The 12,546-nt window shown below is 50.2% G+C and overlaps 1 protein-coding gene across 2 annotated transcripts in view; it reads left to right on the forward strand.

Moving 5' to 3' along the window:
- The window catches only part of IKZF3 (IKAROS family zinc finger 3), a 91,235-nt gene extending 83,253 nt beyond the window's left edge, over positions 1–7,982 (forward strand). For both annotated transcript variants that reach the window (XM_040245477.1, XM_040245476.1), the window contains one exon: positions 1,728–7,982. In XM_040245477.1, coding sequence (XP_040101411.1) covers positions 1,728–2,431 — 704 coding nt within the window. In that variant the 3' untranslated portion in view covers positions 2,432–7,982. The remainder of the gene's footprint in view (positions 1–1,727) is intronic.
- Positions 7,983–12,546: the final 4,564 nt, after the last annotated feature.

Below are 12,546 nucleotides of genomic sequence, written 5' to 3' on the forward strand. Positions count from 1 at the left end.
CCACGCCGTCCAGCTCTTGCTCGCAGCCTCTGCTCTGCCCTGGAGTGTTGCTGCTTCACAGTGTGGAGGGATAAGTGGAGTCTGAGAAATCCTTTATTCCATACTTCCTGATACTGCTGTATCCAGACTCTCTCATTCCTCCTTGCTCATAGCTTGGCTGGTCCCTCGTGTCTGTCTTGATTCATGCCCATGTCTCAATTAGGATGTCTCTTCTGCATCTCTAAAAATCTAAATCCAACCAGTTCATCAAGACTCTTCTCAAAATTTAGATTTTCCAAGAATACTTTCCCTTCCGAAAGTACTCCTAAAGTTTTTGTATTCCCTTAACATTTAAATAGATAGTTTGTACCAGACTGCCCTGCCCTTGCCTTATAATCCTTTTTACAGAAGACATGTTCCCCCACCCCTGCTTAAATGCCTCAAACATGGCATTTAGAATAAAAGCTTCTATAGAGCAAGGCAGCCCTTTCTAAACTTTTAGCATTTATTTTTCCCCAAACTATCCAAGTCTTATTTCTCTCTCCCTAGGTTGGAGAGTCCTCAAGAACAGAAACTGGTTCTTTCAATCCTTTTTGTCTTTTTGTGTTTTTTCCTCCCTGAAGCCTTTACTGTGTGGCAGTGACAAGTTTTGGAACAAGCATAACATGCTTTGGAAATGTTAGGAAAGACAGGTTATCATTTACCAAATCTCTCAGAATCCAGTGTCTACAGAATGAAAAAGCATCAGGAGTGACCTTGGCCTCACTTCCAGCCCTTGACACGTCTTCCCCACTTTCTTGTGCCTCTACCAGCCACTCACCATTGAGCACGCCTGCCATCACTGCAGACCCAGCTTCTGCCTTCCCTGTGGCCAAAGAGCCTGTTTTCTAACACAGAACACCCACACGCCCTGAAGGTGGCTAAACTCTGTTTTCAAAATTTCTCAGCAGTTTGACAGGAGAAGTAGGAGAGGGTGACCACAAATAAATTTTTCAGTTAAGTGTGAGATAAGTCCTAATGATCACATATATATCAATGACACATCTTTTCAAACAAAAGAATAACACACTTTATGAGGACAAACATCATGATCTTTCATCAAGAGAGCCTTTCTAAAACTCCCTGCCTTTGAAGCGCTTTTATTTAAATCTCAGTCCAACTAATGACCGATGTGTTTCAGGAGTGGTAAGTTGGAGTTTTGGGGGCCATTTTTTCTGCCCCTGCAGCTATTTAAAAACTGCCGAGGGCAGAGCATCCCCACTTTTTGCAGCACATCCGGCCCTCTAGCTCCCTAGTATTACAAGCAGAAAAGAACAAGCAAACTAAGAGTTCAGGAATGGACTGCATCCTCAGAGTTCACGAACAGTAGAGATGCAGAAGCCCCCACGCTCCTGACGCTGGCAACTCCCCGCCCTCTCCTAAACCCCCTCCTAATGTTCTCTTGCTTCTTTTATCCAGGGTTCCCCTCTGACATGAGCAGTGGAAACAACTCACATTGTAGCCTAAACTTAGTGACATCTCTGACTCCCTCTTGCCTGCTGGTTTCAGTTATTTTGACTGTCCAAACATGTGCTGTCAACCACTGTCCCTTGAGACTTTAGCACCGTGCAGGACCATTTCGCCTGGGCTGAGTGTTCTTAAGTAGGCGACTTGTCCTTCCTCATTTCTCAAGGACTCCAGAAAATCGTTTTAAAAACTCTGTGCCTTTGTGTTGTTCCTTTTGTCACCGTTTCTTTCCCTTGTTGTAGGTGAGAAGCGCCACTGCTTTGATGTCAGCTATAATCCTAGCTACATGTATGAGAAGGAGAGCGAGATGATCCAGACCCGAATGATGGACCAGGCCATCAATAACGCCATCAGCTATCTCGGGGCCGAAGCCCTGCGCCCCTTGGTCCAGACACCACCTGCTCCCACCTCAGAAATGGTCCCGGTTATCAGCAGCATGTACCCCATAGCCCTCACCCGCGCCGAGATGCCAAATGGTGCCTCCCAGGAGCTGGAAAAGAAGAACATCCACCTGCCAGAGAAGAGCCTGCCTTCTGAAAGAGGTCTGTCCCCCACCAACAGTGGCCACGACTCCACGGACACTGACAGCAACCACGAGGAACGCCAGAATCACATCTACCAGCAAAACCCCATGGTCCCTCCTCGGGCCCGCAATGGGATGCCACTTCTGAAGGAGGGCCCCCGCTCTTATGAACTCCTCAAGCCCCCACCCATCTGCCCAAGAGACTCCATCAAAGTGATCAACAAAGAAGGGGAGGTGACAGATGTGTACCGGTGTGACCACTGCCGAGTCCTTTTCCTGGATTACGTGATGTTCACTATTCACATGGGTTGCCATGGCTTTCGTGACCCTTTTGAGTGTAACATGTGTGGATATCGAAGCCATGATCGTTATGAGTTCTCATCTCATATAGCCAGAGGAGAGCACAGAGCCATGCTGAAGTGAACACCCAGGCCCAGAGACGACCGTCACCTGATCATTCCATGTCATTCTTAAAAAACTGATAATGCCACTCGCCTAACAAGTCACTCTCAAACTCAGTTCCAAACCCCTTTCCACAACATTTCAGTGTCCAAAGGATCACGTTAGTGTGGGCGGCAGAGAAATGCTATCCACATTCAGAAATCATTTGCAGATATATTATGTTACTACTTTTGTGAGACCTGTGTTTTCCCATCAGGGAAATTTAAAAGCCAATGGATTTTATATTTAAAAGCCAGTGAAATATTTGGTCATAATCTTTTGTAGCAATAGACAGGCATTCTTTGGAGTCAGAAGAGTCCCCTGGTTGTGCTGTGTGAGACATTGTTTTCTAAATACATTGGCCATATGTGGAGAAGCCTCATAGTCCTATGCCCAGGTCCACAGAGAAGAACTGTTGACCAGCTAACCTTGCTGGGAAACCTGGCCCATATGCACTTCACGCAAGTTTGAAGGGTTAGAATATGAACTCTCCATCCCAAATTAGAGTCTAACAATAAGGAAAAGAGCAGCCATAAAATAAGCTACCAAAAGCCCCTACTCTCCAAGCATCAGATCCACCTCTTATCACACAAGCGAAAAAACCCAAGTTATCCGATGATACTTCTGCTTCTACTTTTCATCCTCCCCTGTCCCATTAAAGTTGCTTTTGGTTAAACCATGCACAGAAGAAACTCTGTATCAGAAGAACCGGTGGTTTAAACATAGACCATCATTGGAACTCCAGGAGGTTGTCTGCTTGGATGATGGCATCCTTTTCCTACGATGGAGATTGGCAGGCGTGGTTCTGAAGGGGGAGTGATTCAGCAGCATCACCAGGGATGGAGGGAGGAACAACCCACCTGGAAGTTTTTCATCTCCTTCGTGGAGTATTGGTGTACAAATCCAAAGCAAACTTGCCAATGACTTTTGACAAAAAACAAACAAACAAAGAATGATACCCAAAGTATGACTTAGTCTCCCCCACCCCACAGGAAGGAATCAAGGCTAGACACCATGATCAGAGCTGAACTTCAGAATGGGTGAGGAGAGAGCCCCTCTGCTGGCAGGCTCTCCTCCATCAGGCAGGTTGGGGGCTCCACCACCCCCCCACACACACATTTTAAATGGAGCTGTTGTATTCCACAGTTTCCTGAAAATTTGCTCTTGGTTCTGCAGATGTGTTGGCCATCTTTCTCATTAATTATGGGAGACATGCTGTCAAGGAAAAGTGCTGTGATAATTGTAAAATTAGCACTGGAATAGGGGTCACACAATCTGTTAGCTGAATTCCATGTTTGCCACTAATTAGCGGAATGACTTTGGGCAAATCACTTAACTCTTAAAACTAAGTTTCCTCAACCATAGAATTAGGGGTTGGATTGGATTTTGATGTTCTCTGAAGATCTTTTCCAGCTTTAAATTTATGTGATTGTGTAGTAACCACAATTACTTTTTTTTGAACCTCTTAATGTATGGGTATTGAGCAGAAGCGTATGTGTATATGAATATATGTTTCACATTTCTTTGGTGTGAAAATGGTAGTATTGTTAAGCTTTTCCTTTAACCACTGAGTTGTGAGTGTGAAGGGGAGGAACAAAAAACAGGAAGGTATCTTGATCTTGCCCCCGAGTGTGCACACAAACTGGCCCCTGCAGCTGCTTACAGAGCCTTATTTTTTTCTCTCCTTTGAAAGTAACTGTGTTAGGAAAAATAGATGCTGCTTCCAGGGACCACTTCATGGAGCCTATTTACAAATTAAGAGTCAGTTGTGAGAACATTTCTCGCAGAGGCAAGAATCCCCAGTTCCTGGTAGAACAGTGTTTTATGTATCTGCCTTGATATTTCAAAAGGGCTTTATGCATTAGGCTCAAACTCAATGCGTCTGTGTGCTGCCAGTAATTTAAATGTTCCACCTCAGACTGCACAAATGGCTTATCCTTCTTTGTAGCATGGCGTCTGTCTCAGGAAAAAAAGATTTTGTGAAATTCCATGGCAACAGTCCCAACATGTTTGAGATTTCAGCTAGAAGACTAGCTGGATTTCAGTGTGCGGGATTCTGAACATCACTGTGTTTCTGTAATCCTAGACCCCAAGCCACACCAGGTTGCTTACACCCATTGTGAAAGAGGAGCTGCTTGTTATATTTTTGAAATACCACACATCCTGTTGACTCTTTAGGGGACAAAAGGAAGACAATTCGGAAGCAGGGATTAGCAGAAGAGAAAGCTAGGGAAAGCGAGTATTTCCACCAGATTAGTGGGAGAGTCTTTAGAGAAGACATCATCTTCTGCACCTTAAGATAGTGAAACTAAAGCCCTTCCCACCAAGATGGGGACTCTGTAGCTATGACCCTGGTTTTCTCTGTGATTCCTGGATTTTCTGAATGACTTCCATCGTTCTGAGGTCAGTTTTCTGAGTGAGGCGACCTCTCACACAGGCCACACATTCATTGTTGCATTCTGAGCCTCTGATTGGGACATGTCAAGTCCAGAGAAAACGTGTATGTGGAAACTCCACATTCTTAAATCTTGAAATTGAACAGGGTGGAATGTAGCAGTTGCCACAACACAGGTAAACACTTGCTTCTGCAGGCACTCCTTATCCTACTTAACCCTCTCCCTTGCTTGGGGTGGGGAAGGAGGTGAAGAAGAACCTTAGCAAGATGCCTAGAGAGGAGGGCAGGTTAAGATTTACATCTGACCTTGCTTTACAGTGAGGTCTTTGGCAGCTTCTGACAGCACAGTTCTTTTCTCAGCCAGAGTCCCTGTGACTGTGAGCTGTGTAGGTTTTCTCTCTCCTTCACTTTCCCCAATCCTCTTATTAGCCAGGCTCCCACTGCACATCCAGGAGGCAGAAATCTGAGGAGCAACCAAACCTGTGAAAAATTCCCTTACAGCCAAGGTGGTAAGAGTGGAAAAGGAAGAGAGCTGTTCTCCAAACGTTCTTTATTGTTGTTTGAAGCGTTGCCTGTGTTCCCTCCTTCAGGTCCCTGGTAGAAGTGTCTCCCCCCTTACACTCCACACCACCACCAGGAAAAAATGTTAATAAATCCACCAGTCTTTAGATTCCTTAAGTCATTCTTCCAAGAAGATATTAACCTTGACACAGATAAGCTAGCTAATGTTATGCTTTGTTATCCATTCTAAACTGTTCCTGACTCAGCTTCCAACTTTATCAGTGACAGAATGTCTCACCTTTTAAAGGCAATGCTTATTTAACATTTTGCCAGACCCAGAAGTGAAATGACCTCAGATTTCTTTTGCAAAGAGAGATGTTTAAAAACACAACATTTTATTCAATTGAAACACTGTGTTAGTAACAAATCTAGCATCAGCATAATGCTTTTCCAAGGAGCTTCTGTATCACTGTTTTATTCCTCTCCTCTGCTTTTTTCCCTCAGCTAAATGTGAGGGTTAGAATGTTTTTAGGGGGAAAAAAGCAGTACTTCTGATATATATCCCAGGACAGGCAGTAAGACTGCAGTGTAAATGTTAAATGTCTAGTGTTTGAAGTCCTAACTTTAAAGTGTACCCCACTATGAGTAGGTACGTTGGCCTCTAGTGGAGATTTGGAAACTCTATAACACTCAAGATTTGAGTCCTCAGAGTGTCCAGGCTCTTTGACAAAGAGAATTAGAAGTTTGAGCTCAAGAAGAGAAAAGAAAGGGGAGTGATGAAAAGTTTGCCCTAGAAAATGGACTCAGGCTGTGCAGAAGATAAGAGATATGCAGCGATCCTCCTCATCTTTTAAAGAATTAGGAGCTCTTTTTGTGCTCAGACAGAAAGTACAGTTCAGAGACTCACTATAGGCAGAATTCAGGAAGCAGAATGATTGGGGATTTAAGTGCCTGTGAAAAGGACAATTTTGACCTAAAACCAAAAGCTAAACCTGGGCCATCCCAGAGAAAGGACTCGTCTCTAAGCCTAACCGACTGAAAAGGTCTGAGAATGATCAGTGAACCCAGGGTTGGAGACTGTGAACTTGGAAGAGCCTAGAAGAGAGGTCTAGGCTTTCGACTTGTGTACCTTTGTTGACCCAAGCTGTATATAGCCTATCCCACACTGTGTCATCAACATGAGAAACAGGTCTTTGCACTTTGAAGAAGCTGGATGCAAGTTTCCTCTGAATATTACAAAGTGAACTGTCATATGCTGATATTGAATTATTATTTGAAACTGGAATGTTACTGTTTTGATTTTTAAAAATGTAAGGACATAACAATATCTACCTCCCAAGGATGTTGTGAGGTTTTATGTAATTTTGTCTATTAGGTAACATTACTTTGTTTTTTGGGGGCAAGGGGGTGGATTATGTTGGGTGGCTGTAGATTTTCCACATATTTCTGTATCCGGATTTAAAGACATGGAAAATATTCAAAAATCATACTAAGACCATGATAGAAATTCACTTGCCAATAGAGGCAACTGATCCTGAACACACAGTTTGCTTCATGTTGTTTTAATGCCTAAGAGTAAAGACTATGCTGAACCTTAGAACCAATGGGTATGAACCACACGGTACAGAAACATCATGACTTTGCTGTCAGATAAGTAGACTGGCTTTGCTCCCTCACCATCTTAGGAGCCTTCCACCATTAATTCTCCCAGCGATTTAGTTCCCTCAAGTGTTCCTCACCATCCGTCTCTCCGTCAGTCCCACTCTAGAAAGCCCAAGAGCAGTCCCACGACGTCACCACCTTCTCCCAAGCCCAAATCACGCATCTGTGGGGCCTACTTCATTTTCTGTACGTGGGGGCAGCTTTGCTTCTTCCTTGCCTAAGAAGAGTGAGAATAGACCTTTTGACATGTTAGGAAAATGGGGCAGCCTTAAAAATGACTGATCCCATTGCCAGTGACTCATTTACACAAGGACTTTTCCAGGTTAGCAGACAAGGCCCTTTTCAGTGGGCCTGCTTCTGTGGGTTCACAGAAACCAAATTACTGTGGGTTGCAAAGAATTAGCAGGTCATTTGAAAAGCAGACATCCCTTTACCCAGACTGTGGTTTTGCATGCTCAAGTTCTCAGTCTGTAAGCTTTGGTGAGGGATCATTTTGGCTACTGGAAAAACCGTAGCTTATTTTTAATTTCTGGCTGCCAAAGCCACCACACGTGTGGTCTGTGGATGACCCTTGTCTGCAGAATGACCGGGTGGGGGAGGGGGCAGAGAAGGGAACGGGGTTTGGGGCTCAGGGTTGCCTTCCCACCAGGAGTGAGGGAGGGAGACCTTGCTGAGTGGTTTTGACGCAGCCTGAGCTCACAGCACTCTGGTCTGGGTTTCTCAGAAATGCCCTGCCTGCCCAGCAGTGACCTTCCCTCTTGACCTGGAGTGCGACCCCTTGGAGCACTGTAGCGCCCTACTCCTCTGTAAAGACTGTACAGGTTCAGCTTCTGAAATGTAGCAATGCTCACCTTGCCAGAACCCTAATGAGTGCATTCCCGCCTTGAAAACAACCCTGCTGATAGTTTTCAAAGTTTCTTTATTATGTTTGATTTTTACATTGAAAAATGAAATAAAAAATACTGGTGTGTTTAATCATTGCGCATGCCTGTCATTTGTTGTTGCTGTTGTTGGAAAATGGAATTCCTTCTGCCCCTAGGAGTATTTTCTTAATTTAGCTCCTCTGGCTCTTTCTTAAAGTTCAGATACTTAGATAAGCAGAATTATCACTGAACTAAAACATCCTGCCTGACGCCTTGCTGAGCCTGTCGTTGGTGTCCTGCTCCTGGCCCCGTGTCCCCATGGTGGGACTCTGGGTCCGCTGGCCCTTAGTTAACTAAGGGGACCTGAGGAGGTTGGGGGCCTGGATATGGCAAACACAACGCACTGGGCATGGTGTCTCCCAGTTCCAAGACACCACCCCACCCTCCCTTCCCAGCAGGGATCCTTCCTAAAGGATAGGCAACTCCTGACTTTTCCATCTCTGGGGTCTCGGAAACATCCACGCTGGGAAACAACCTGCAGTTGAACTCGGCCACCACATTGAGATGTAGTCTGTAGATACTTGGAGGCCCAAACTGGGTGCCTGTGGGGGTAACTCCTAGGAGAATGGTGCCGGGATCACGTGGCTCTCTTCCTGTCTTGATATCCTCTATTCTCACAGAAAAGAATCTGAGAGCTGGTCTGGTCTTCTGCTTAGCCTCACCCAGAGCACCTTTCCCTTCCTCTGGGGAAGAGGTGGGAGGAAGACACTGCTGAAGTTCAGGACTAGCTAACATGGGGCCAGGTTGGTGGCAGCTTTCACGGCTCTGAGTTCAGCACCATCTCCCTCCCTGCAGTACCACCAGACTGTCCTGAGGCTCTCCAGCTGGTTTTCCAATCTCAACACTAAGGCCAGGGAGGGAGGAATGGCTTGGCAGCCTGCCCGTGTTTGGGAGCATTGAATACATTTTAAAATGGCCACTCGGTAGCCTTGGAGAGGATGGTCTGTGGCTTTCCTCATCCTCACTCCCTTCCCAAAGCCGAAGCAGCTCAGAAAGAAGAGGAGAGGGAGGCAGGGAGACTCCTCTTTGGCTGAGGAGCCAGCTCAGCAGCTGACTGGGCTGGGGTTGGGGCTGAATGGACTTTCTTCCAGGCTGAGGATAGCTTCCTTTACTAATTCTCAGGAACTGAGTGGATGCTTTAGAGGCAGCAGGGTGGGCCTGGCCTTGGAGGCCACCCCACACCTGCACCCTCCCCCTCCCCCATCTCTCCACACAACCAGGCCATTCACCCTGACTGCTGGCTGCTGCGGTGCAAACCTCCACCTGCAGGCAACTGCCACCCCAGGGCAGGCAGAGGGCCAAGGACCTGGCTTCCTGGCCTCCCTCCCATCCCCTGGAATCCAGAGTCTGAGGAAGAGTTGGGGGCAAAGGGTGAGAGTCCTGGGAAGGCCAGGCCAGCTGAGGGCTGGCAGAGGAGCTCCTGCGGCAGGACACACAAGGTCAGGCTGCAGAGCATTCCCAGTCAGACAGTTGTTTGCATAAAAGCCAAAAGCCACTGCACCTGGGGTGGGGAGGCCCTCTGGGGAGGTGCTCCCTGGCTTGAGGGGAGAGGGGGAAGGAAGGTGTCATGGAAAGTCCCTGAAGGACACGGGGTGTTGAATTTGCTGCGGTTTTGTTTTTAACTCTGTCTTGACCTGTGAAGTAGGCAGCTGCCTCCCTTCCCCCCAAATAACAGACCTTCCCCCAGAATAACCGAACATACCCAAGGAAAGAGCCTGCAGTGGAAAGAATGGGGTTAGAGGGCCTGCGGGTGATGTCAAGCGTCCCCCTTCCCCAGGACTGAGGGGGCAGGGAGCCCCAGAGCAGCCTTTTCCCATCACCTCGCCTTTCCCCTCAACCCCCCAGTGCCCCCCACCGCCCCCCCCCCCCCCCCCCCCCCCCCCCCGGCCCCAAAGGGCTGCCTAGTCAAATAAACCGCACCCTGGGGGCGGCAGCTGGTGGATGGGAAGTAGAGGGGTGGGTGGGGGACAGATGCTGCCTCCTCCCCCAGGCTCATCCTTCCTGGGGTTCCATCCCCATGCCTCCCCCACTGGAATCACAGCCTCAGCACCTCCACCTCCCTCTCCTCACAAACTGTGTGCGTGTGCCCGCGATGGGGGAAAGCGGGAGAAAGCAGGCCGAGTCACTGAATCCAGCAGAGCCCTGAAGTCTCCAAAAAACAAACGCCGGCCTCACTGATTCCAGCTGAGTGTCCGGACTCCTGGGTTGCAACCTCAGCCCTGCCGCTCTCTGGGTCACTCTGGGCACTTTGGTTTCTCTCTCTGCGCCTAGATTCCACCCCCACCCTACCCCGCCCGGAGTCAGGGGTTTCTGAAGTTCTTTCCAACAGACTTAGCCTGACCTCAACCCCACTGCTCTAGCCAGGGCTTTCCCATTGTCCAGAAACAAGAATAGGAGAGAAAGAGGGTTTTGTCCGCTCTTCCTTCTCTCCCCCAAAACTCAGGCACTGGGAGGGAGGTGGGGCGCTGGAGCCAGGAGACTGGAGGCCTAAGATGTTCCCAAGTGGTCACAGGAACCCGTTCTATAAAATTCCAACCCTGGCCCACAAGTTGGGGGTGGGGTGGGGACAGGGCAGTGGATGGCGGGAGGCTCGGAATATGAGCAGAGAGGTTGGGTCTGAATCTCGGCCCTGCCCCTCTCTCAGGACCTTCTCTTAAACCTTCGTGGACCCAGACCCCAGATTCCCGGGTTGGGGTTTCCTGGGAGAGGACAGCGAAGGCCGGGGTGGGGGCAGGGGGAAGGAGTGCGGTGCGAGGTGGGAGCTGAGGGGGGTGTGAGGGGAGGGGCAACCGCACTTCTGAGAAACAGCTCGGCGTCTCAGCAGCCCGAAGCCTAAACCCCTGCCTGCGGCTTCACAGCTCCTGCCGCCCACGCCGCTCGGGGCCTCTCCGGGGGTCGGCAGCCCCCGCGGAGGCGGCGGCTGCTGGGGAGGAGCCGTGGCTCCGGGGACGGCGGAGTGGAACCCGTGGGGCGGGGTGGAAAATGGAGGAAGGCGTGGGTCGCGTGACACCCCAGAAGTAAAAACCCATCCTTTACTCGGAGTCCTGAGCGCTGGACCTCGGCGAGCTGTGTGTCCCCCGCCTCCTCCCCCAGCCCAGGTACTCTCCCATCACACCCCGAGCAGGATCCAGAAGTGAAACTGCTCAGGGTCACAGCCCAGCGCCGCCGCTGCGCTCCGCCCCGCCCTTCCGGGCACTGCAGCCTTGCAGGATCTCCCAGCGCTCGGGCGACTGCAGGGGAGGAAACTGGGGGAGGGGAAAGGGAAGTGCCCCGCGGGGCAGTCTGCAAAGCGAGCCGTCTCTCCTGGGGGTGCCGGCTCGTAACCACGAGTGGGAACCTCGAGAGGCGCGGACTTAACAACCGGAGCCGAAGGACAGGCGCCTGCACTTCCCGCTACCGCCACTGGGTGTCACTGCAGCCGCACGGCTGAGCCGGCTCGGAGCCGTCGGGAGGACCCGCCGCGGGTCCCAGGGAGCGGGAAGACCCGAGCCTGCCGCGCCCGCGGGGTCCTGCCTGGCCTTCGCCCCTAGAGGCCCCGTGGTGCTTGGATGCGGTGTTCAGACCTCCCTCCACCCACTCGATCTCTCAAGGCCTTCACCCAGCCCACCGACGCTCCACGAAGAGCAAACTAATAATCCCCTTGCTCCGCGACGGATGGGTTCATTGCTGGGGCGCCGAGCGAGCCTCCTGCTGCTGGCCCGGGGATCGAAGGCGCATCTTCGACGGCTTCGGCGGGGCCCGGTGAGCTGAAAGTCAGCCCTCCCCAGCCCAGCGCGCCCCCTGGCAAGGCGGGCCGGCCTTTCCGCCGCAGAGGCGGAGGTGGCTCTCTGGAGCCAGACGCCCGCAGTTCCGCGAGGGTCCGGCCGGTCCAGCGTCAGAGATCGAGAAGAGGCAGGGGAGAAGGGAGAAGGAAGGGCGGGCAGTGGGTGCAGATCACGTGTTGCGGAGCCAGAGCTACTGCCGGATGGGTCCCCGGATGACTCCTTCTCACCCAGCCCCCACTTCCCACCCCTAGCTCATCCCTTGGATGTTTGGGACAGACCAGCTTGGGAAAAGGTAACCAAAAGGTGGGAACCTGTATGGGACTGATCTGAACGGTGTAAGAGGGCTGTGGGTGGGCCAAGGCTGGGAGAGAGGAGATAGGCTGGAATCTTTTGGAAAACTGAGATAGGAATGCCCACTTCTACTCTGCTGTGGATCTAACTCAGGGCACCAGTTGGGCACTAGATGCAGAGGAACATGCCCATTGGCTGCAGGTTGGTGGGATGCAGGTGGCCCATTCTGTCCCTGCCTACAGCTTCCCTCAAACTCCAAGGTCGCAGGGCCCAGCTCCACCACGGGGACCCTAGAGGGATCCATGAGGTGGAAGGAGTAGCATTGACCTCCCACTCTCCCTCAGTCTCCCCCAAACCGCCTCAAGATAAACCCAATCCAAGTAAAAACAAACTGCTTACCATGAAAACAGTTTTTCGATAAACGGCCCTCTAGGTGCCCAGCAAAGAAAAACTGGCCCCTTCAGTGGGACAGACCTGGGCTTGTAAGAGGACACTAGAGGCCATCACAGCTCAACCCATATGCAGTTGCATTTCAGGCTTCATTAGGGCCTGGTACAGTAC

Source organism: Oryx dammah, unplaced genomic scaffold (assembly GCF_014754425.2).
Source record: "Oryx dammah isolate SB20612 unplaced genomic scaffold, SCBI_Odam_1.1 HiC_scaffold_8, whole genome shotgun sequence".
NCBI lineage: Eukaryota > Metazoa > Chordata > Mammalia > Artiodactyla > Bovidae > Oryx > Oryx dammah.